Genomic DNA, 25533 nt, shown 5'->3' on the forward strand with positions numbered 1-25533 from the left:
TGCTTGGAAACCCAAAAAATCCCAGGGGGGCCAGCCTGAGCGGTGGGTGTTGCCTTCTGACACACTTCCAGCGATGTCAGGGGGCGTGGCATATGCAAATGAGTTATGCTAATGAGCTCCTGCACCTCTTTTTCTATGAAATGGCCCCTGATTAGAACTAAGGGCAGCAAAAAAAAACCACCCACCCCCTTTTCTTTCTTGCAGCTGTATCCCTTCTTTCAGCAGACCAACAGGACGAAAGATAGATCCAGGTGGGGTCGCCGTGTTGGTCTGAAGCGACAGAACAAAGTCTGAGTCCCGCAGCGCCTCTAAGACCAACGAAGAAGTTGAATTCTGAGTATAGGCTTCCGTGTGCACGCACCCGTCTTCAGATGCAAACCCTGGGAGTAGCCCCAGCTCCGCTTGGAATGGGGAGGTGACCCAAGAGGTGAGCGGAGGGCCTTTGGAGAGGGGCAGGGTCCCCCCCCCCCCAACTGGCATTCAACGATGCCCCGAATTTTCATTCAGTTGCTGTATTTCTGTGCCTCTGCTGCCCCCTGCTGGGATCTCGGATCTACTGAACTCTTTAACACCCAAGAGAATGCAATACTTGCGTGCACGCTTCTTGATAAATACAAACCGTTAATGAAAATAAGCTTTATTACATCAAGTAATAAATACATACAAAGATGCAAATAAGCCTTAGTCGCTTATCTGGATTCCCCCCCCCCCTTGTGTATTTTTTCTTGTGTGGCAAAGTTACCGTTTTAAACCTTGGAAGAAATCACGCTAGTTTGGGGTCCCCTTAACAGGATTTAACAGACCGTGTTCTGTTCTCATGCACTTTAAATGGTTTCCAAAATATGAACAGTCATGTGGAGAGAGAAAAAGGATGGGGGGTGAGGGTTAAATGGAATTTATGGTTTGTGTGTCAGGCTATGTGAATTAGGAAGCTTATTGATGTGGGTGGGGGGGATTAATCTCTGTCCTCAACATGAAATCCTTAGAAGGTGAACATACGGGCAGTTAGGGGAGTGTTTGCCACAGCGTCTTCAAGGAACTTATTCCATATTGGTCCGGCATGTGCCCTGGAATCCCAATGCACTGCAAAGGATCATGGGGCGTGACCCCAGTTTTCCCGCCAAATACTCCTGCAACTAAAAACGTCATGGGAAGGTTGCTTTTTTTCTGACCACCCTCCTCTTGAGGAACCTTTTGGGGCACCCCTGGAATGCAGCTTGTAAACAAGAGACAGAAAATGAGACTGGAAGAAAAGTAAACCGAGTGGAACTCTTCCAAATGGATTCAGGGGAGCATCCAACCGAACGGAAATGTTGCCAGCTCTCCTCGTTCAAAGGGAGGAAGGCGGGACCTCATTCTTTGTCGAACTGCTTCTGAAACAAAGCGGAGTTTCAAAAACAGGCGGGGCCGGGGGGGGGGATCGGTCACGCAAAAGCACAAAAAGGTCCGAACATTCTACCGGGGGCACACGGCTCTTGGGAGCATCTCAAGTCGCTCTTTGGGTCCCAGCCCACATTCTTGAAAAGGGCAGGGGGAGGAGAGAATAGTCCAATTAAGGTTTTTTTCTGAATGTTCCCATCGTCTCCAAAGGAATCCTCTGTCTTGTTCGTAAAGAGGTGGAAAACCTCGCCGCTCGAGAGGGCAAGCTAGGATCGCGCGTTCCGCTCGGTCTCTGCCAAACACTCCCGAACTAATCCTCTAGCGTGAATGATGCCTGCAAAACAGATACAGACCTTTGGTTTGGACTGGCTTTAAAAATATCTCATGTTGAGGAAGCGTTAGATAATTAGTTCTGGCCAATGCTCCCTCTAACCGAAGGGTGTCAAACATGCGGCTGGCCCCTGGAGGCTCCTATCAGGCCCGCAGTGCAACCGGCTGTCTTCTGCTGCTTCTTCCAGTTCCGCTGCTGCTGCGTCATCGTAGGTTTGCAGCTTACAGGAACACACCTGAACGGCATACTCAAGATTGCAACAGCACAGACATTTTGATGCAATAATTCAGAGCAAGAGGTGTCAGTTACCAGTCACTGTTCAATAAACAAAATATTGCAAGAGTGCTAATGTTTTAAGCATGTTTTTATTTTAAGTTAAAAACACCCCTTTGTGTTTGTGTCCTTGATAAAGTTTATATCTCTGCTACCTGGCATTACATTTTATGACACGCATGGCCCGGCCCAACAAGGTCTCATTTATGTCAGATCCGGCCCTCATAACAAATGAGTTCGACACCCCTGCTCTAAGCTGTGGAGTCTTGTGAGTAAAAATTTTACTTGGTGAGCCCCCGGCATTAAAGTTGTGAGCGAACGATTTGGCTGCTGTATAAATCAGTTTGCTCTGGAGCTATCCTTCCTGAGCAAAGGCAAAAATGTGTGAGCTGGAGGCTAAAAAACGGTGAGCTAGTTCACACTAACTCACCTTAGAGGGAACACTGGTTCTGGCCGAGGAAAATCCCAGCCCCTGTATAGCAGAGAATTCTCCTGCACAAACCCTGTTTAAATGCTCTTGTGCAGGAGAGATTCCCTGTTCTCGACCCAAGCACTGTTGACAAGAAGATAGTGAAAATGATGGAACTAGAGAGCCAGGGTGGTGCAGGGGATAGAGTGACAGGCCAGGACCCTGGGCGACCCGGTTTCAGATTCCCTCCTCTACCACGGAAACTTGCTGGGTGACCTTGGGCCTTTCAGAAACTCTCCGCCTGGCCTACCCAACAAGGTTGTTGTTGTGAGAATGGAGGAGGCGAGAACTATGTTCTAAGAGGCATTTTGAGCCCCCACTGTGGACGAAGGTGGAATATCAAATAAATAAATGCAAATGCCTCCATTGTGTGTTTGGATCCAGACGAGTAGCCATATTAGTCTGTCTGTAGCAGTAGAAAAGAATTAGAGTGCCTCACATTCTGTCTGTAGCAGTAGAAAAGAATTAGTAGTGCCTCACATTCTAACTGTATCTGAAGAAGTGAGTGGTGACTCACGAAAGCTCCTCCCCTGCCACGAATTTTTCTTGGTCTTCAAGGTGCTCCTGGACTCTGGCTCTTTTCTACTGTTTGCTTAAGCAAGCTTATAACAGCTGTCACCATTTGTATAGAGCAGAGGTGTCAAACTCGTTCGTTACGAGGGCCGGATCTAAAATACATGTCACTTGGTTGGGCCGGGCCACGTGTGCCATAAAAATGTAACGCCGGGTACTAAAGATAGAAACTGTATAAAGGACACTGACAGACCCAACAAACAATATTATTTTTTTTACTCAAAATACAAACAAAAGCAATAGATTTCTAGCAGCGAAAGCAATCGATTTACTGGGGCATCCGTAAAAGCCTCAATAAATGCATTTAATCAAGACTAGTTTTTTTTCCCCTAAGGGATACCATAAAAGGGGGAGCACCTTAGATTTCTATACATACCGGTTGCTTGCGGGCTGGGTTAAGAGGCCTGGGCGAGCCGGTTCTGGCCCCCGGGCCTTGACACCCCTGGTATAAGAGTTCTCAGGGTTCCGAGCCTTTCTCATGTTCTTTAGAACAGGCCTCTAAGGCTGACATTGTTAGACCCGTACTGCAGGTAGGCGGGAGGGAAGGGGGCATGGTGTAGCCTGGTCTCATCAGATCTGGGAAGCTAAGCAGGGCCGGTACTTGGAAGGGAGATCCCCAAGGAAGACTCTGCAGAGGAAAGCAAGGGCAAACTGGCCCCCGCTTTCTCACTTGCCTTGCAAGCCCCTTCTTGGGGTCACCACCATTAGTCTGCTGTGACTTGATGGTACCTACAAGTAGGGGACAGCGAGATTAACGACTCGACTAAGCTCCTCTCGGAAGTTCACAGCAATGGCCAAATTTTATGAGGAGGAGGAGGAGGAGGAGGAGATTGGATGTATACCCCTTGCCCTTCACTACCCAAAGGAGTCTCAGAGCGGCTTACAGACTCCTTTCCCTTCCCCTCCCCACAACAGACACCCTGTGAGGCAGGCGGGGCTGAGAGAGCTCTTAACAGAAACTGCTCTTTTTCAAGAACAGCTCTTATCAGAACTACGGCTTGCCCAAGGTCATCCAGCCAGGTGCAAGTGGAGGAGTGGGGGAATCAAACCCGGTTCTCCCAGATTAGAGTCGGCACACTTAACCACTACACTAAACTGGCTCTACACCTGGTATTACGTTTGCGTGCTTCAATACTGGAGACTCATGGCACAGTTTTCAGGGCTGGCGCATAAGCACATCCAGTCCCTAGAGTCCACATGCATAACAAGAAGAAGAGATTGGATTTCTACCCCGCCCTTCACTACCCAAAGGAGTCTCAGAGCGGCTTACAGTCTCCTTTCCCTTCCCCTCCCCATAACAGACACCCTGTGAGGTCGGCGGGGCTGAGAGAGCTCTTAACAGAAACTGCTCTTTTTCAAGAACAGCTCTTATCAGAACTACGGCTTGCCCAAGGTCATCCAGCCAGGTGCAAGTGGAGGAGTGGGGGAATCAAACCCGGTTCTCCCAGATCAGAGTCTGCACTCCTAACCACTGCACCAAACTGGCTCTCTGATCCCATCAAACTGATCCCCTCTCATGTCCTTAGGGCTGATTCACACATTATGGACTACACCAGTTGGATCTGGTGTGCCCCACCTTGTGCAAGACACAGGGGAGTCGCAGGTTCCCTTCAGTTGCCACGCGTGTGGTGCCCGATTCAGATCAGGACTACTATCCCCACTTGGCTATGAAGCTCTAAGGGTGACACGTGGGGCTAGCCACTCAGCCTAACCTACCTCGCAGGATCGTTGTGAGAATAAAATGGAAAAGGGATGAGCATCTTGGAGAACGGAATAGAAGCGGAGGGAGAAAAAGACAGTTCTCACTGCCTCGAGCTTCCCCCATTATCTTGCAAAGTTAAAAACTTTATTCCAGGTTTTGCATTAAGTGAAAGGGCCTTTTAAAAAGATCTCTTCCCCCCCCTCCAATTAGCTTGATTACCTCGTTTTAGCCGCTCCATCGCACTTTTACTTCCAGCGTACGTCGGCCTAATTTCTTTTCCTAATTCTTCTATGATGGCCAGGAGTTCTGCATACTTGCTCTGTGGGACTTGACTGCTGCCAGTACCCTGACGGAGTGGAAAGACACAGGCTACAAATGAGGCAAATAGTCAAGAGTCGTCAACAAACCTAAAAGCAGCCCGAGACAAATCAGTTCAGGCATCGGCAGCTTAAAGTGTGCATTTTAATCGGAATTATCTAGTGCGGGGAAAGCGATTGACTCCATGTGTAATGTCTAACAATCCCATGTTTTTCAGAGCTTTCTTCTAGGCAGCAGGCTGAAACACATCTTTTTTTACTCGGGCTTTTAATTACGGGTTTTATCTTGTCAGCTTTTGCTCTGTTTTATGGGACAGCTGTTATGCTGCTTATTGTCTAATGGGAGGGGAGGCAGCCAGTCTCATCAGATCGCAGAAGCTAAGTAGGGTTGGTTCTTGGGTGGGAGACCACCAAGGGAGACTCTGCAGAGGAAGGCCAGGGCAAACCACCTCTGCTTCTCACTTGCCTTGAGAGCCCCTTGCTGGGGTTGCTGTAAGCAGAGATGGTTCTTAGAAGGGAGACCACCAAGGAAGGCTCTGCAGGGGAAGGCCAGGGCAAACCGCCTCTGCTTCTCAATTCCCTTGAAAGCCCCTTGCTGGGGTTGCTTAAGGAGAGATGGTTCATAGAAGGGAGACCACCAAGGTAGGCTCTGCAGAGGAAGGCCAGGGCAAACCACCTCTGCTTCTCACTTGCCCTGGAAGCCCCTTGCTGGGGTTGCTGTAAGCAGAGATGGTTCTTGGAAGGGAGACCACCAAGGAAGGCTCTGCAGAGGAAGGCCAGGGCAAACCACCTCTGCTTCTCCCTTGCCTTGGAAGCCCCTTGCTGGGGTTGCTGTAAGCAGAGATGGTTCTTGGAAGGGAGACCACCAAGGAAGGCTCTGCAGAGGAAGGCCAGGGCAAACCACCTCTGCTTCTCACTTGCCTTGGAAGCCCCTTGCTGGGGTTGCTGTAAGCAGAGATGGTTCTTGGAAGGGAGACCACCAAGGAAGGCTCTGCAGAGGAAGGCCAGGGCAAACCACCTCTGCTTCTCACTTGCCTTGGAAGCCCCTTGCTGGGGTTGCTGTAAGCAGAGATGGTTCTTGGAAGGGAGACCACCAAGGAAGGCTCTGCAGGGGAGGGCCAGGGCAAACCACCTCTGCTTCTCAATTCTCTTGAAAGCCCCTTGCTGGCGTTCCTATAAGGAGAGATGGTTCATAGAAGGGAGACCACCAAGGAAGGCTCTGCAGAGGAAGGCAGTGGCGACTTGATGACATTTCCCAATGTACATTTCTCTAATGGCTTGTTTTTTAGACTGCATTTTTCATGGTACGCTGCCTCAAGCAGGAGTCCGAAAAGGTAGCACAGAAATATTTGAAATAAATTAATGTGCTTGAAAGGATTTTCTACAAAATATTAAAAAGTCTTATGGTTTTACTTCTCTTAACCCCCAGCATCACTGTCACCTATTAGAGCTGTCCACATTACTAATGGACTATAAGGGAACTTGTGGCAGGAGTGTTGATCTCTTCTTCCAGAGACTGGCTGGGCTGCTGTGATGTCACAGAATGGGTCGGAAGTTACAAGGGAGTCGTTACCGGCTAAATATCAGGAGAAACTTCCTAACTGTAAGAGTGGTTGAGCAGTGGAACAGGCTGCCTCAGGAGCTGGTGGATGCTCCCTCGCTGGACGTTTTCAAGTGGAGGCTGGACGACCATCTTTCGGGTATGTTGTAGGGCTCTCTTTTGGCTACGTTCCTGCAGAGTGCAGGGGGTTGGACTAGATGGCCTGCAAGGTCCCTTCCAACTCCAACATTCTATGATTCTATGACCAGTAGCTCTCTGGCAATGCTCCCTCTAAGCTGTGGAGTCTTGTGAGCAAAAATTCTACTTTGTGAGCTGCTGGCATTAAAGTTGTGAGCGAGCCATTTGGCGTCTGCATAAATTAGTTTGCTCTGGAGCCCTCCTGCCCAAGCTAAGGCAAAAACATATGAGCTGGAGGCTAAAAAAACTGTGTGCTAACCCACGCTAACTCAGCTCAGAGGGAACACTGCTCTCTGGCTGCCGCTTGCAGAGCTGATCTACTCTGATCCCGGGGAGGGGACCGAGCCGGTCTTGGAAGCTAAGTGTAGTGAGAACATTTAGAGTCATAGTTGGTTTGGGTTTAAAATGGAAACCACAGCATTTATATACTTAATGTAGCTTTTTTTGGGTCCGTATTAGTAAGCAGCTTGCATTTTGTTAGCCACACTGAACCAAATCTCCATGAACCTTTGCTAAGCCTTTGTTTCAAACAGACCTGCATGTACATAGGGAAAGGGCACACCTTCCATTCCCAGGACCAAAGCGACAACCTGCATTTGGCAGGAAAAGACCTTTTCTTGGACCAAGGGGCCATCATTTAGCAAAGCGACGACTCACAGAGACACCAAGGTTCATACCCCCACAGACACATCAGGCATGACACCAAGCTCTGTGGTATCTCATGCAAAAAGAACATCCGGACAAGAACAGAGAAAGAGTTGCCATTAAAAATGCAAAATGTTATCTAGCGTGTTTTGTAAACGGACTGTTTCTCTCTGGAATAGCTGGACTATCAAAACCTCGACTGATGTCAAACTGATGTCATCAACAAGTGTGATCATCTTTGGGCAACTCTTTAATCGTTCCGTATAAATCTGTGGCTCTTGTCTGGCATCTCCACTCACTCAGGGAAACTTGAGGGAGGTTTCTTTCGTCTCTCTGGAGTTCTTTGAGTGGCCCGGAGGCCTTCTGTATTGCATGCTTGTGGGGAGGGAAAGTTCTTTTACTGTCTTGTCCTAGTAGCTTGCTTGCTTGTTGAAAGAAACAGTGGGGAATTTCACATTACCCAGTTTCACGCGGTTTCAAGCCGGTAATTATCCGTTTTGAAGTGAACCGGTATAGGGCTGCCATTTCACACATGGCTTTCCCCTTCCGGTAAAGAGCTGGATCTGAAGCGGTTTGCCATTTCAGACTGCACCACTTTTTCCCGCTTTCCCCCCGCCATTTTTCACCCATGCGGGCCATCTCCGGCTTTTTCTTTAACGTTCGCTTTAGAGTGCTATAGCGCTATAGCATTATAACAAAACACTCCATGCATTCCAATGGGATTGATATAATGCTATTACGTTATAGCGCTATAAAGCAAATGTTAAAAAAAAAAAGCCGGAGATCGCCCACGCGGGCAAAAAACGGCGGGAAAAAGCGCATCAGAACTGGGAGAGGAAACTGAGGAGTACTTGGAAGCGGTTGACAGGTAAAACGCTTCAGCCCCGTTTCCTAAACGGGACAGAAGCGATTGTGTATGAAATGACAAATATATTCCGGAAGGGAACCGGTTCTCAAACGGTTCTGTCTGAAATGACAGACCAGAAACCATTTGGGAACCGTTCCTCTTCCAGAATATATCGCCTGTCTGAAATTCCTCAGTTTTTATGTTGCTTTGCGCACCCAGCTACAGCGCCTGGCTGGCAGAAGTTTTCCGCTCCCTAACTTTGATGAACCTAAATAAAGAAGTGTTTCCTCTGTTTAGAAAGAGATCTCGTCTCTGAGTCTCGGTCAGCTTTTGTCGGCGGGGCCTGCTCGCATATCGCAACGTCTTTAGGTAAGGGGCCAACACCCTGGGACATAGAAGCAAGGCAGGGTGGGTTGACACGTACACACTTATTAGACACGTGTCGTGCTCGCTTCGGCAGCACATATACTAAAAAATTGGACACGTGTCAGAAAAATCCCACATCGCTAAGCAGGGTTGGGACTTGGATGGGAGTCGGCCGAGATCACCCTGGCCCCAAAACTGCATAACCAATCCCAATAACCTTTATTGGCATAGCAATAACTCTATAAAAAGAACAGCAGTACAAATCAACCTGCATGTCAACAAAGGGAAGCAATTGGAGTGCAGCAATTTGTAACATTGTATATAGTGAGGATAAAAATTTGGAACAGTACTCTCGAATAATGCAGTAATTAAAACAGTTGCACCTTTCTTTCCTCTTCTGCTTGGCCCCTGAGTACATTTGCCACGAACTCTGCCACCTGCTCAGTAACTTCTGGTTTTTGTCCGCTAGCAAGAATTCAGTACTTCTATTGGTCGTAGCCTTAGAGCGTTGGAGGAGGGAACTAGTCAGGTGTGAACGTCGCTGGGTAAACAGCGGGCAGTTTAAAAGGATATGCTGAACAGAGGCAGGTTCTCTGCAGAATCTTGCCTCATAGGGGATACTCTTGTATCTCCCTGTGAACACAGCCGAGCCGAGGGAAACATATTGAATCCGGCCAGCATAAATGCTCTGCATTGAGAGGGGTTTGTTCAACTTGAAAAATACTGGGCCATAGAGTTTTGTGGCAAAGCAAGACGCAGGAAACAGGGGGAACAAAACGACATAACTCTCCCCTCAGGGATACTTCTCTGTCTGCTTCAGGTCCCTGTCTTTGCGCAGCAGCTGAAGGCTATTTTCCGCTTCGTCCGACGTTCCTTCCAAAGGGTCCCTCCTTCCTGCCCTGTGTTTTTAAACACAGGGCTTTTAAAGATGGCTTTTCGTTTAGCCGTAATTGTTTTATGGCGTGTTTTTATGACGCTTGCTTCAACTCTAAACTGCCTCGATGGCCCAGACCGGGCAGAAAGGCAAGGTGCAGATTTCGTAAACAAATATATTTATTGCAAAGCCCAGGTGGGGTCCCTGAAAAGGAGAGACGCAACTGTGCCTTCAGCGCAAGGAGGAGGGGAAGCGATGCGGGAGGGAGGTGTGTGTGCCAGAACTGCCGGAAAGCTGGTCAGGTGCAGGGAAGCTTGGATGGGTATATCCAGCAGGTTTCTGCAGTGGGCAGGGCAGCCATAAATGGTGTTCGGAAGAAGAGGCAATGTTTTACTAGGGTAAGTGTTGGAAATGTGAGAAGAAAACGGGGTCATTTTATCACATGTGGTGGTTATGTGATAGAGCAAAAAAATATTGGGCAGGGATACATGTACTAATCCAACAGATTTTGAAATGCAATGTACCTTTTCCTCCTGAAGTATATTTACTGAACATTTTTCCTGATAGTCTTAAAAGTGATGATTCTTACTTAAAAGTGATGATTCTTTTATACGCTAAATATTGGAGGTGCCAAGAGATGCTAAGTAAGGAAGAACTTATCAATAAAATTCTGGAAGCTGCAGAAATGGATAAACTTACATTAACCTTGAAAGGCCACTCAGATGAGTCATTTGAAAATACTTGGCAGAGATTTCATGAATGGTATAAGCATTATATTCTTACTTAAACAGGACAAGACGCATAACCAAAAAGAAGAGAAGAAGAAGACACGAAGAGACTAAAGCTCATTATTGTTGTTGCAAAACAATATTTGCTTAGTATGAGGTAGAATCTATATGTAACAGAAAAGAGGCAATCAGCGATATGTAAGCACAATGTACCCCCATTTTTATGTTTTTTTATGTTTAGAAGGTGATATATGTGTGTATGTATGTATGTTTTTGTTAGTGTTGCTATAAAAAATTTTAAAAACTTTTTTAGAAAAAGGAAGAAGAGGCATTGTGTCATAAATCTGCATGTTCGGGCAGAGCGGTCGAACCAGTTGCCAGCGCAAACAGAAGGCTCGGTGACAAAACATCTCTCACTCTCCCATCTTTTGCATCTGTGCCAACCACACTGATGAATCAGATCGTGCAAACAGTTTAAACCAGCCTTTTAAAATGTCACAATTCATCGAATCAGAGAATCCCAGAGTTGGAAGGGGGCCCTACAGGCCATCCAGTCCCACCCCCTGCTCAATGCAGGATCAGCCGAGAGCATCCCTGACCAGTGTTTGTCCAGCTGCTGCTTGAAGACTGCCAGGGAGGGGGAGCTCACCACCTCCCGAGGCAGCTGATTCCACTGTTGAACTCTGACTGTCAAAAAGTTCTTCCTAATAACCAGTCGGTACCTTCCCGCCTATAATTTAAACCCATTATTAAGAACATAAAAGAAGCCAATGCTGGATCAGGCCAATGGCCCATCTAGTCCAACACTCTGTCACACAGTGGCCGAAAATACCAGGTGCCATCAGGAGGTCCAGCAGTGGGGCCAGGACACTAGAAGCCCTCCCACTGTTGTCCTCCCCAAGCACCATGAATACAGAGCATCACCTGCCCCAGCCTGTGAGTTCCTATCTATACCTTGTGGCTAATAGCCACCAATGGACTTCTGCTCCATATGCTTATCTAATTCCCTCTTGAAGCCGTCCATGCTTGTAGCCGCTGCCACCTTCTGTGGCAGTGAATTCCATGTGTTAATCACTCTTTGGGTGAAGACGGACTTCCTTTTATCTGTTCTAACCCGACTGCTCAGCAATTTCATGGCGTGCCTAGGAGTTCTTGTAATGTGAGAAAGGGAGAAAAGTACTTCTTTCTCTACCTGCTCTGTCCCATGCATAATCTTATAAACCTCGATCATGTCACCCCTCAGCCATCATTTTTCCAAGCTAAGGAGCCCCAAGCATTTTATTGTGAGTCCTCTCCTCTGCCGCCAACAGGAACAGCTCCCTGCCCTCCTCTGAGTGACAGCCCTTCAGCTACTTGAAGAGCGCAATCACGTATTCTTGGTGCTTGGGAGGGGGGCAACAGTGGGAGGGCTCCTAGTGTCCTGGCCCCACTGCTGGACCTCCTGATGGCACCTGGTATTTCTGGCCACTGTGTGACCCAGAGTGTTGGACTAGAAGGGCCATTGGCCTGATCCATCATTGGCTTCTCTTATGTTCTTATATTTATATTAACCCCTAATGAACTGGAGGGCAGCTTCTCCATGCAAAATCTTGCAGTCCCCTGACAATCCCAACAAGAAAGATTAAAGGCAGATAGGAGGGTTTTACCTGCACACTTTGTGTGTAGCCTAGAGAGGGGGGTCCGTAGTCATTGATAAGCTGCCGATATTGCCCGGAACCTGCCATGCTAGTGGACGGCGAGTGGATGTTCCCACCTTTGCAGAATGAAAGTTGGGGAGGAGATAAAAACGGGATTGTTACGGAACAATGTATTCAACTGTTGTTTAGTTACTTAAAACATGTTAAAACGCTTCCACAACATCACAACATCCATGAGAGAAAAACAATGAGGCTAAAGCTGGCAGCACTCAAATCAATAAAAACAGCAAAAGATCATTAATATTGTGGCACAAACAAAGGGGGGGAAAGCAGTAGACCAAAGTGGCAGTGCTTTCATTAAAAAAAAAAAAGAAGCAATAAAGGTAGTAAAACTGGCAGAGATCAAACAGAGAGCGGTAAAAGTGGTAAAGGAAACTGGCAAAAGGAGGGAGGGGTATAACCAAGCAAATAGGCTCCAAGAAACATATTTTTTAAGTCTTTCCTTAACACCTAAAGACAGCAGATTTGGGGCCAGGTGAATTTCTGTGGAGGGGAATTCCAAAGGCTTAGCACAGCAACAGGGGGGAAATGCCTTTCCGGGAGGAAATAAACAAGCTCACACTAACTCAGCTTAGAGGGAACACTGCTACTAGTCCCGCTGCATTTGGGGTTTGCCATGTGACATGTCGCCCTGCGCCTCCTGCGTTTCATTACCCCTGTCTTGTTCTTTTGGATCCCTGACAGCATAGTGAGGTTCCATCCATCGCACCTGAGGGACTGGGCTTCAGTTCTGCAGACACTTTCGCGGGGAGTTTTTTAAAAAGCGGTAGCCGGTGAGGTCTGCAAGAGTCCTGTTTACTTTCCTGATGTGCCTTCAATAGGTGAACTTGAAACCTTGTACAGGAAATCAGTCCCCTGACTTGGGAGGCCCAGGCTAGCCCGTCTGGTGTGGTGGTTAAGTGCGCGGACTCTAATCTGGGAGAACCGGGTTTGATTCCCCACTCCTCCACATGCAGCTGCTGGATGACCTTGGGCAAGCCGTGTTTCTGTCAGAGGTGTTCTCTCAAGAGCAGTTCTCAGTCAGAGCTCTCTCAGCCTCGCCTACCTCACAGGGGTGTCTGTTGTGGGGAGGGGAAGGGAAAGGAGTTTGTAAGCCGCTCCGAGACGCCGGGTGAAGGGCCTGGGTATAAATCCAATCTTCTCCTCCTCCTCCTCCTCCTCCTCTTCTTCTTCTATTAAGTTCTTATCCGATATTCAGTTTACTTGGAGTAAACTTGGGAGTCATTCTAAGCGGATTTGAGGAAAGTCACTGGGAAAAATGGCCGTGCTGCTTGTTAAATGAATGAATTATATAGAAATTTCAAGGCTATGCACTCTGACAGAGTTGTAAAGGAAATGAAGTGTTGATGGCATTAATATGAATGAATTTTGAGAGACTGAATTACTCCAAGTAAACCGAATACTGGATAAGAACTTAATCGTCTGTGGATATTTTCCTTGGCACAATATATCATGGCTGTTCAGCTCATTCCCACCACCCATCCCGTGATCTTTCCTCTTGGTTTGCACCACCTGGAAGTTGGCAACCCCAATTATACCAGAAGCGCTTGTCACTGTCCAGATATCAAAAAAAGTGGTGCTCAAATAATCCGGGTGACAATCAAAGTTAGCAGAGATGCCCAAGGCCACAGGAGAAGACAGTGTCGGAAATACTGAAAGCAAGGGGGAGAGGCGCAGAGTGGGGAGAAAAACATTATCCTTGTTCCCATAGCAACATGAGACTTTCCGCGGAGGCTGACATCCCATCCCCTGAGTTGGTGGTACGGAGTCATCGTCTGAGCAAGCCGGCTCTTCCCTCTGAATAAGCTGCTCATGGCTGTCATATGCCACCATACCGCCCATTCATTCAGCAGACACATGCGCATAAATCCTTGTGTGCAGCAAGGCATATGCGGCGCACTGCTTACCCCAGCCCCATGTGTTTTTTTGAAAATGGGTGCAACAAGCAATGCTTTTGGGGACAACATAAAAAAGACAAGGGTGGGGCAGGTTGAAGATTACAAGAGAGGTTGTGCCGGTAGGCACACTGCCAGAGGGAAAAAAGCGCATGACCGCCAACGGAACGCCATTCGGTCCCCGTGCACCATGCACCATCTCCGCGTTCGCCGTCCCCGCAGTGTGTCAAAGCTAGCACGAGGGGCCGCTACTGAGTACAGGCAAATCCCCCCCCACACACACACACGAGAAAGACAGGCCGGTGGGGGGCTGGGGTGCACTTTACCTGTTCCTTTGCCGTCGGCCTCAAAAATGTAATAAGACATTGCGGGAAGCTGCGCCGTGCGCCTTTATCAAACCGACAGCAGCCGGCGCGGAGAACAAAAGGAGGGCTTCTTCTGACTTGGCCACGGCGCCAGCCCCTCACGCAATGCAGATGGTCATGCCTGCAGCCGTGCCAGCTAAGCCCAGCTGGAGGGTGAGGGTGGGAGATGGGAAGTGGAAATACAGCAGATTTCCCTTTCCCTGTCAAAAAAAAACACACAAAAACCCTACAGCATGGCAGGGACTCCAAAGGCCATCTAGTCCAGCCCTTTCAGGGGAGGAAAGCGAAGCCCTCTGGTGGGCGTTAGGGTGGGGAAAGAGCCAGGGTCATTACCCTGATTTGGGGGGGAGGGGGAGGAGGAGGAGGAGGAGGAGGAGGAAGAGGAAGAGGAAGAAGAAATTGGATTTATACCCTGCCCTTCACTCGGAGTCTCAGAACAACTCACAATCTCCTTTCCCCTCCCCTCCCCACAACAGACACCCTGTGAGGGAGGTGGGGCTGAGAGGGCTCTGACAGAAACGGCTCTTTTCAAGAACAGCTCTTATCAGAACTACGGCTTGCCCAAGGTCATCCAGCAGCTGCAAGTGGAGGAGTGGGGAATCAAACCTGATTCTCCCAGATTAGAGTCCGCGCACTTAACCACTGCACCAAACTGGCTCTCTGGGGCCCTTCCATCAATCAAAGGCATCGCGTGGCCTTTACTTGCCCTTTCGTTTTCATTAGCCAAGGGCCACTGAAGTCCACAGTGGTAGAGAAAAGGGAAAAGCTGCCCACTTTTCCACGGGCCATCTCGGAGTTGCCAACCTCCAGGTTGGGCCTGGATATCTCCCAGAAAGACAACCAATCTCCAGATGACAAAGATCAGTTCCCCTGGATAAAATGGTTCCCTTGGTGGGTGGACTGTGGCACTGTGCCCCACTGGGGTCTCTCCCCAAACCATACCCTTCTCTGGCACCACACTCAAGATTTCCAGGAGTTGTCAACCTAGTCCTCTAGCAGGGGACCCTCTTCACTGGTCCTTCTCAGGTCCCCTAAAAAATTCTGATGCTGGCAACAGGGCCTCCCAAGGAGAGACCAGACTCACCACGCGGAGATACCTGCAAGAGCAAATATTATTATTAAAACAGGTCTAGCGTGCCTTTTCAGCGATGCTCTTGAGGTGGCTAGATAATACCTCTCGAGCAAGAAAGCCAAAGTGCAAATCAAATATGGTGGGATCAGAATTGTGGAACAGATACTTTGGGGGATGCCGCCCCGATCAATGATATAATCTAGTGAGGAGCACTCCCTGGAGAAGACCTTGATGCTGGGAAAGATTGAAAGTCAAAGAAGACGGGGACGGCAAAGGATGAGGTGGTTAGACAGTGTCATTGATGCAACAAACATGAAATTGAGCCAACTTCAGAGGATGGCGGAAGACCGGAAGGCCTGGCGTGACCTGGTCCATGGGGTCGCGAAGAGTCGGACTCGACTGTGTGACTGAACAACAAAAGTGAGGCCTTGCACCACATGTCACCTCTGCGCAAGGGCAGATTAACAGGCATGATGGGCAGCAGTGCCTTTTCCAGTGGTGGCTCCCTCATTGTGGCACTCCTTTCCTCAGAGAAGCTCCTCTGGTCCATTCTGTTCAAAGTGTGAGGAAGTCTGAGGGGCAAAAGCTGGAATTTTCTTGAAGGACCAAGTTTTACCTCAGAGGCATTTCCTCAATTACCATTTTGTGACAATGTTTTACTTTGGCTGCTCTCCCTATTCCTGTTTTCTTATAATATGTTCATTTTTTGCACTCTTAATGTCAAAAACCACTCAGAGAGCTCTCCTCAGCAAACGGCCAATATTATAATGCCCCCGTATAGATCTGTATAGATCTTTTGAACGTAGCAGTTCGAAAGCAAGGAATTGCAAGTAGATAAATAGGTACCACTTCAGTGGGAAGGTAACAGCATTCCGTGCGCCTTGGTTTTTAGTCATGCCGGCCACAGGACCACGGAAACGTCTTCGGACAGCGCTGGCTCTTCGGCTTTGAAAGGGAGATGAGCACCGCAACCCTAGAGTCGGATTCGACTGGCTTTCGAGCAAGGGAACCTTTACCTTTACTTTTATAGACCTATGGTACGTCTCATTTGGAACACTGTGCAGTTCTGGTCTCTGTTTCTTTCAAAAAGGACATTGCGGAGCTGAAAAAAGTACAGAGGAGGGCGACCGAGATAATGAGGGGGTTGGAGCACCTTCCCTAGGAGGGGAGGGCGCGGGGCAAAAATGTCAAAAAGAAACAAATAAAATAAATAAGACTTTTCAGTTTGGAAAAGAGACAACTAAGGGGGAACACAATCGAAGAGATTTATAAAATTATGCACAGCGTGGAGAGAGATGAAAAAGAGAACTTCTTCTCCCTCTCCCAGAATACCAGACCTCGAGGGCATCCAATGAAGCTGATGGGCAGTAGGTTCAGGACAGACAAAAGGAAATACTACTTCGCACAGAGAGGGATTAAAATGTGGGTTTTGCTGCCAGAGAATGGAGTGATGGCCAAAGGAATAGCCAGTTTTGAAAGGGGATTAGAGGAAGAGAAGTCTATCAGCGGCTAGTAGCCACAGTGGCTGTGTCCACAGTGACACAGTCCACATTCAGAGGCACTAAACCTCTGAATCCCAGAGCCAGGAGGCAACATCAGGGGAAGGCCTCAGCCTCAATGATCTTCTGTTGGCCATCCAGAGGAACCGGTTGGCCACTGTGTGAGACAGGATGCTGGACTAAAGGGACCCTCACTGGTGTGATCCAGCAGGGCTCTTCTGATGCTCTTCTGAAGGCCTCAGCCTCGGCCTCTTTGCCCTGCTGTTGGCCCTCCAGAGGAACTGGTTGGCCACTGTGTGAGACAGGATGCTGGACTAGATGGACCCCTGGTCTGATCCAGCAGGGCTCTTCTGATGTTCTTATGAAGGCCTCAGCCTCTTTGCCCTGCTGTTGGCCCTCCAGAGGAACTGGTTGGCCACTGTGTGAGACAGGATGCTGGACTAGATGGACCCCTGGTCTGATCCAGCAGGGCTCTTCTGATGTTCTTATGAAGGCCTCAGCCTCTCTGCCCTGCTGTTGGCCCTCCAGAGGAACTGGTGGGCCACTGTGTGAGACAGGATGCTGGACTAGATGGACCCCTGGTCTGATCCAGCAGGGCTCTTCTGATTTTCTTATGAAGGCCTCGGCCTCTCTGCCCTGTTGTTGGCCCTCCAGAGGAACCGATTGGCCACTGTGTGAGACAGGATGCTGGACTAGATGGACCCCTGGTCTGATCCAGCAGGGCTCTTCTGATGCTCTTAAACTGGAGAGGGGGAACATTTCTTATTTGGTAGAAGTTTCTGTCACAGATACAACACCCCCCCACACACAAAAAAAAATTACGCTCAGCTGAGCCCTGAGCATGAACAAGCAGCTAGTCAAGGCCCAGGAGCGGGATTGCAAGGAAAACCCGACAACCAATGCTCCCTCTAAGCTGTGGAGTCTTGTGAGCAAAAATTCTACTTCGTGAGCTGCTGGCATGAAAGTTGTGAGCGAGCGATTTGGCTGCTGCATAAATTCGTTTGGCTCTGGAGCCATCCTGCCTGAGCTAAGACAAGAATGTGTGAGCCGGAGGCTTAAAAACTGTGAGCTAGCTCACACTAACTCAGCTTAGAGGGAACACTGCCGACAACCCTATTTTGAGTCTTGTTTGTCCAGAATTCTTGGGCTGGGAATCCAAAAAGGGTTGTCACTGCCTCGGACAGAAACCAGCCAGACCTGCTCTGCCACTTCTGGCAGTAGCTTCAGCTAGGAAATCAGCAGGTTAAGTTTTCCACACATCCAAATGGCATCATCTGCCAGTGCCTGAGATCAGCTTGGAAACCACCCAGAAAGAAAGGAAACCGTCTCGCCAGAAATTTCAGAGGATTTGTTTTCCGGAGCACAGAGTGAACCTGAATTCTTTAAAAACTTTCTGTTCTGTGTTGCCAGACACCACCCTGGGCTCAGGCTAGGGTGGCCGACTTTCTTTCAGGTAGGGCTCCTGTGCCATCAATGGCAACTCTGGCAGGCGGAAATCCAACAGGCTTCTACTCAGCCTGGAGGTGCAGCAACTTCAGAAGAGAGAAGAGATTGGATTTACACCCTGCCCTTCTCTCGGAGTCTCAGAGCAGCTTATAAACTCCTTTCCCTCCCCCCCCCAACAGACACCCTGTGAGGTGCACAGGGGCTGAGAGAGCTCTGAGAGAAACAGCTCTTTTTCAAGGACAGCTGTGCCAGAACTATGGCTTGCCCAAGGTCATCCAGCAGCTGCGAGTGGAGGAGTGGGGAATCAAACCCAGTTCTCCCAGATTAGAGCCCACACACTTAACCACCACACCAAACCACTACACTTCAGCCCTTCACCCACCTTGGCAGCCATGCCAGAATAAAAGGCAGCCAATGTTGCAGTCAAACACAGAGAAACAGGAATACAGAGCCAAAAACGTTGCCAACTTTTTTTTTAAAGGCTCCTGCCTCCCTAATGGGGGTCTGATGCACAACAGTTCAGGAGGGGACGCTTTCTCGCCCCTGTTGTCTCTTTACCTGCTTATGTTCCATGCACTGGGCAAAAGGCACAGGAACAGAAGCAGGTGAAAGAGTTGGCAACCCAGACAGAGCTATGAGGAGAAATCTGGGAAGAATTAAAAAAGTTTCTTTTTTCTTTTTTTTAATTATCTGGGTCAGATTGGGGACATTCTTGTGAGAGGTTCTGTGCGTAAATATTGTAGCAATTCCCGGTGTTCTGGCATTCATTATGAGGAGAAGGAACCTTTCTCCCTCCCTGCTAATTGCTGGGGACAATCAAAGTTAAGTGGGTAATTAACGGCAGCAAGAAGGCCTTAAAACCCTTCCCCCCCCCCTCCCTGTCTCTCTAGCCACCTGGAATGCATAATGAAACAGGGTGCTAAGTGTAAGGAAGGGAAATATGTATTTCCGAGCCCACTGCGGCCTTTAAAACTTTCCAGAGCTCCTTGTGGATCACAAGCAGCCGTTTGGAGGTCCCTAGCCCCACACGCCTGGATTTTAAGAGCGGGACACGGTTGCCGCCTTCCACTTCCCAGCAAGGCTCCTGAGCCTTTAGTGGTACAGCAGGAAGAAATCCAACAGGGGAAGCACTCCCGCGATCTTTTCCGCGAAGACAGACAAGCAAAGGAACAGCTCAGTTGTCTGCCTTCTGCTGCGTAATTTTTTCCTTAAAGACTAAAGAAAAAGAAATAATTTTTCTCCCCGCCGTCAGAAGCTTAAACCAGAATGCCAGGGAGGACTGAGGGCGGGAGCGTTTTTAACGTGGACGGGGAAAGAGAAGCGCCCTCCGAGTCCAGCAGCGCGAACGCCACGACTCTCCGCACGGCGCAGGAGCATTTGCAGTCAGAGCACTGCAAAGCCGATATATTGAATTGCCAGGATGCCTTTGTCTAAGTCCCTTGGCCTTAAGCCAGGGTGCTGGCATTAGTGTGTGTGTGAGAGAGAGAGAGAGAAAGAAAGAGGGAGGGCTGCTATACAAAGCAGACAGAGACACCATTTTGGATAATGATGAGAGATTCCCCCCCCCCCTTTTCCAACCTAAAGAGTTTCTCTACAGAAAGGGTGATGTAAAAGTAGCAGCAAAGGTTAACCAGGGATGGCCAACGTGTCCTCGAAAACGGCTGGAAAAGGCCCTTCTGGTTTGCTGGGTTTTTTTAGTCTTTTCCTCAGGGATTGTTAAAGAGCATAATGAATTGGGGGAGGGGGTGACTTCTCCAATTGTTTCCTTCATCTCTTAGCGGTGGCAGACGGTGGCGTTTGCTTTTGTGCCCCAAAATGTCGCAATTGCTCTTCAATCTGAAGTGCAAGGCAGAAATGTCTGTAGAGGAGGGGAAACGCATTCCTTCACAGGATCCGGAGCCATTGTGAAGGAGGGGGGGGGAAAGGGGGGGGTTCCAGTTAAATCCAAGATTAGAGAACCGCTGGTTTGGGGGAATTCCAAGGATTCTGAAAGGCAGGCAATGCTTCGTTTTGGAGATGGGCAGCCGTGTTAGTCTGTCTGTAGCAGTAGAAAAAAGCAAGAGTCCAGGAGCACCTGAAAGACTCACAAAATTTGTGGCAGGGGATCAGCTTTCGTGAGTAGTGACTCACATCTTCGGATACATTCTAGCTGTATCCGAAGAAGTGAGCGGTGACTCACGAAAGCTCCTCCCCTGCCCCAAATTTTGTGAGTCTTTCAGGTGCTCCTGGACTCTTGCTCTTTCCAACTTCTTTTTGGAGACTCTTAGGGGGACAGATGTGGAAATCCCAGGTATGCAAAAACAAAAATTGTGCGCAAAATATTCCAGAAGAGTGGCTGGAACTTCAATCCCTGTCGTACTTTTGGGCTCAATCCACCAGTAAGTTTTCCTGCAGGTCCCATGAGAAAAGAATAGGAGATGCACAGGACCCCAAATATGTTGTGCATCCCTCATTCATTTTCAGTGATGTTTGTGCAGGTAAACATGCTGGTGGATCAGGGGGGAGCCATGGCTCAGTGGCTGAGCATTTGCTTGGCGTGCAGAAGGTCCCAGGTTCAATCCCCGGCATCTCCAGTTAAAAGGACCAGGCAGTAGGTGCTGTGAAAGACCTCCACCTCCCCCCACACCGTGTTCATATATGTGTTCATGCCCTACTTTATTACTTGGGATACAATAAGCAAAATCCAGGCTCCCTGTGATGCCAGTAACTTTCAAAGCACTCAAATTTTATCGTTTAAGCAACAGGTCTTAACAATAAGGAACTTTTAAAAGACTCCCTGCAAAAAGAAAGGAATAGTGACTCCAAAAAGCATCCATTTGAACAACAACAAAGCATCCATTTGAGCAGCAGTTTTAGCGGCTGCAGTCCCAAGTTTTCTGATAATGAATTCCACCAGTGCCTGCCAAAGTATGGCTTGTAAAAAGGCAAGTCTTTTAACCAGAGTGTAGCAGCTAGAGTGTTGGTCAAATGGGCTCGAATCCCACATTAAGCCATGAAAACCAGCAGAGCTACGCAGAGGCAGGCAATGGCAAACCCCTCTGAACATCTCTTGCCTTGGAAACCCTACAGGGTAGTTGCAAGTCAGCTGCAAACTGATGTTAACTTCCCACCACCACCAGTGGTGAAACACAGGGATTCTGCTTCTAGAAGCCAGGTTTAACTGGTACTCCAGCTGTTAACAGGGCAAACAGTTAACCGCAAGGTCTTCGTCTGCTCCCAGATCTGTACTCCAAAGTTACACCTTCTCTTATGCACGTCACCTAATTGTGCATTTGAAAGCATTTCCTTCCAACAAAACGACCCATCTCCTCACCCAGTGCAGGCAAGCTGACCGCACTAAGCCTCAAGAACCCCTTTCTAGCAGCTTATTGTGCTGGAGCAATTACACCCCACCTCTCCCTTTCAGATCAGCAGCAACGATTTGGCCCTCCTAAGTCGCTTCTTGCAATGAGACTCATAGAGCTCTCTCTCTAGCAACGACACAGCCCAAAGAGCTCTGTCTATCTCTGGGGTTCAGCGGCCATTCTCCGAATGACAGTGCAAAAGAGGACTGCCAAGTGGGGTTTTTTTTCTGCTGGCTCAGATCCTGTGCCATTATCAGTGGCCTGACACACACAAATAGGATGGTTTAAGGTCCCCACCACCCCCAGCATGGAAATACAATGCCGGGGAAAAACTTTTAATGGGCCAGTTTGGTGTAGTGGTTAAGTGTGTGGACTCTAATCTGGGAGAACCGGGTTTGATTCCCCCACTTGCAGCTGCTGGATGACCTTGGGCAAGCCCTAGTTGTCAGAGCTGTTCTTGAAAAAGAGCAGTTTCTGTCGGAGCTCTCTTGGCCCCGCCTACCCCACAGGGTGTCTGTTGTGGGGAGGGGAAGGGAAAGGAGGTTGTAAGCCGCTCTGAGACTCCCTTGCGTGGTGAAGGGTGGGGTATAAATCCAATCTCTTCTTCTTCTTAATTACAACCCAGCAGACTGCAGCTAAAAGCATAGGAGTTGAGCCAGTTTAAAAAGAAAAGAAAAGGGAAATTGGTAACTCTCAAGGCAGAAGAAGGGGAGGGGTTATGGCTCAGTGGAAGAGGATAGTTATGTATACAGAAGGTCCAGGTTCAACCCCAAGCACCCCCAGCGCAAAAGATCTGGCCGGAGGTGCTGTGGAAGACCTCCAGCTGGGGCCCCAGAGAGCGGCTGCCCGTCCGAGTAGGCAATACTAACCTCGGTGGGCCAAGGGTCTGACTCAGTACAAAGCAGGAGCTTTATAGGTATGCACTCAGGAAAATGTGGTCCCGGTCACACGGGCCGGAAAATGCGTGGGAGAAGCGTGGCTGTTTGCCCCGGAGCAAAGTAACGTGCGGCAGCCCGATCACATGTCCCGTCGAGGTCCTGTGGTTAGGACACACAGCTATCCTGCAGCGCGGCAAAGAAGCTGCGTGGTGCGATCACACTGGCAATCGCTAGGCGCCGCTTCCGTGGCAAACGGGAATTTTTTTCCCACACCGAAGTTTGTGCATGCGCATGATCATTTGTGCGCATCCTGTGGAGACTTACAAAAAAAAAAATCCAGTGTGCAACGGGACATGGACGAGCGCAAGCGGAAACGCAATCAGCCCTTGCCCCGCGTTTTCCGGAAACTAGTACATCATATGTGGTAGTTTTTTACTCCGCATCCTCGGCGAGAAGCCATGGGTTAGCCACGGGTGAACTATGCTTCCCAGATGTTGCGGTGTGATCGCGAACCGAAAATCCACCTATCATCCATGTCTTTAGTGTGGCAACTTCTCCGTGTGAACGGGACCTGTGTATCATAGATGACTGTAGCAGCTTAGCACACGATGTTCCTTTGGGAGATGCCCAGAAGGAGCCAGGGTCAGAAACAGACACACACCCAGCGACTGCTACTTTCTGAACAGGGCAGAGCTGGAAGCTGGTGCAGCAGTGAAAGTTGACAGAATTAGTAACAGATTCAGGAAGTCCCTGTTTCCAATCTCTCCTCTGCTACAAGCTCCCTGGGGTGGCTTTGGGGCAGGCCTCTCGCTCTCAGCCAGGAATAACAGCAGCCTGTTAGGAAGATTACAGGACTTGGGACTTGCCTGTGAAGTACTTTGCTAGATGCTAAAGTGTTCAATTTCAGCCGAAGTTGATTCAGAGCAGGGAGGTCTAGATTTGAATCCCTCCTCAGCCTGATAAGCTTTCTCAGGTGGTGGTGTGCCAGTCTCTCAACCTTCTGCCTGACCTCCCTCTCAGGGTTCTTGTGAGGATAAAAGGACGTCACCCTAAACTCCTTACAGAAAGGGCAGGCTATCAGTCAAAATGGGGGGTGAAAGAGGAGGAGGAGGAGAAGAAGAAGAAGTTTGGATTTATACCCCGTCCTTCACTTCCCCCAAGGAGTCTCAGAGCGGCTTACAATCCCTTCCCCTTCCCACAACAAACACCCTGTGAGGTAGGTGGGGCTGAGAGAGCTCTGAGAGAACTGCCTTTGAGAGAACAGCTCTGAGAGAACTTATGACTAACCCAAGGTCACACCAGCAACTGCAAGTGGAGGCGTGGGGAATCAAACCCGGTTCTCCCAGATCAGAGTCTTAACCACCACACCGAACTTTGCAAAAGGAAAGGGGGAAAGAAAAGCAGGGAAACAACCAAAGGAAAATAGGAGGGATATAGAAAGCGGAAGATAATGATAAAAGCTAGAACACGGTAAAAGTGGAAATAACAAGCCAAAGAGAGATGCCATGTCATTCCTCTCTCGTGCACCCATTTCTCAGGTCTGTGGGTCTTAAGAGTCCTGAAGAGCTTCCCCGTTGGGTTCCAGCACCCTGGAAATCCTTTCTCTGCCAAGGATCAGCCCTGACTCCTTCGCACACGCCAGCCATTTCTTCAGCCCCTGGGTCCTTTTGGGCCTATTCACACCTGAAAGTTCATCACTCAGCCGCCGCAGCACCCAGTGACTTGCTGCATGTTGAAACATGAACTCGGCCACCTGGCATCAACCCTAAAGCGCAACTGCTCATCCGAGCTGATACTCCCCACGTTTCAAGAACCGGCCTCCTAGTAACGGGACTGCCAACTTCCAGTTGAGACCTGGAGGTCCCCCAGAATGACAGCTCTTCCATTTTTGCTCACAAAACTCCACACCTTAGAGAGATCGGTTTCCCAGGAGAAAACAGCTCCTCGGGAGAACGGGCTCTGTGGCCAAGTCCCTCGCTGAGTTCCTTCCCTCTCCTCTCCAAATCTGCCCTCTCTGGCTGTACGGTCACGGCAGACAAAGGGCCAGTTCTAGTTAACCTCATAAGTAGCCGGCTTGTGGAACTGACTGCCACAAGAGGCGATAAGGACCACTGGTTTCTAGGGCTTGGAAAGGGATGGACAGATTATTGGAAAGTGATGGCCAGGTGGGGGGGGGGGGGAGCTCTCTTGCGGTCTGTTAGCCAGGATAGTCTGGGGGGCTCTCAGATGCGGGCAGCGGTGGAGAGCTGGTGCCCTTCCTTGGCAGGCTCTTCCGTGGCCCCCACCGGAACGAGGGCTCCAGGCCAGCAGGGTCTGTCACCAGTGTTCCCTCTGAGCTGAGTTAGTGTGAGCTACTTCACCATTTTTTAGCCTCCAGCTCACACATTTTTGTCTCAGCTCAGGAAGGAGGGCTCCAGCGCACTGATTTATGTAGTAGCCAAATTGCCTGCTCACAACTTTAATGCCAGGAGCTCACAAAGTAGAATTTTTGCTCACAAGACTCCACGACTTACTTTACTTTACATTTCGACTTAGAGGGAACACTGTCTGTAACCACATTTAGAACTCCCCAAAAGTTCCCAGTCCTGGAGAGAGAGTTGGAACTAGTCCTGCGCCCAGAGGAGCGGGTGAGCGGCTCCGCGCGAGAGTGCCTCTGAGAGCGTGCAGAGGGCAGGAGGCAGGCAGGCGGGCGGGGGCGTCCTGCGCCGCGCGCCCTCCTTCCCTCCCCTCCCCTCCCGGGTCCGGCGCGCACTTGCAGGCAGCCGCCAGCAGCGGTCCTCGGCGAGGCGCGCCGCGCTCCTTCCTGCCTTGATCCGAATCAATCAGCCGCTCTAGGGAAGGAGACGAACCGGGGAGGGGGGGGGCGGCGGGACCCGGCCAGCCCCGGCTCTTCCCTCCCCCCCGCTCCGGTCCCCGCCCGCTCTCCAAGAGGGCCGAGCCGGCCCCCGTGGCCGGCCAGGGGGGCTCCTCCGGAGGCGGCCAACTTTGGCCCCGGCCGGCCGGCCGGCCGGGACGGGAGGGAGGGAGGGAGGGAGGGAGGGAAGGCGGCCGCGAGTCATGGCGGAGGAGATGAATCAGCGCGGCCGGGCGGAGT

The 25533-nt window shown here is 49.6% G+C and overlaps 1 protein-coding gene across 2 annotated transcripts in view; it reads right to left on the reverse strand.

Moving 5' to 3' along the window:
* Positions 1-635: 635 nt before the first annotated feature.
* CDK2AP1 (cyclin-dependent kinase 2 associated protein 1) overlaps positions 636-25533 on the reverse strand; it is a 25361-nt gene continuing 463 nt past the window's right edge. Inside the window, exons 1-4 of one of the 2 annotated variants that reach the window (XM_015419309.1) lie at positions 14162-14467; positions 11890-11996; positions 4948-5074; positions 636-1714 (exon numbers count right to left, since the gene is read on the reverse strand). In XM_015419309.1, coding sequence (XP_015274795.1) covers positions 1647-1714; positions 4948-5074; positions 11890-11996; positions 14162-14201 — 342 coding nt within the window. In that variant the 5' untranslated portion in view covers positions 14202-14467 and the 3' untranslated portion in view covers positions 636-1646. Of the gene's footprint in view, positions 1715-4947; positions 5075-11889; positions 11997-14161; positions 14468-25533 lie in introns of those variants that run through there. The other variant, XM_015419310.1, reaches the window with a different exon arrangement.

This window comes from Gekko japonicus, unplaced genomic scaffold (assembly GCF_001447785.1).
Source record: "Gekko japonicus isolate JY-2015 unplaced genomic scaffold, Gekko_japonicus_V1.1 scaffold181, whole genome shotgun sequence".
In the NCBI taxonomy this organism is placed as follows: domain Eukaryota; kingdom Metazoa; phylum Chordata; class Lepidosauria; order Squamata; family Gekkonidae; genus Gekko; species Gekko japonicus.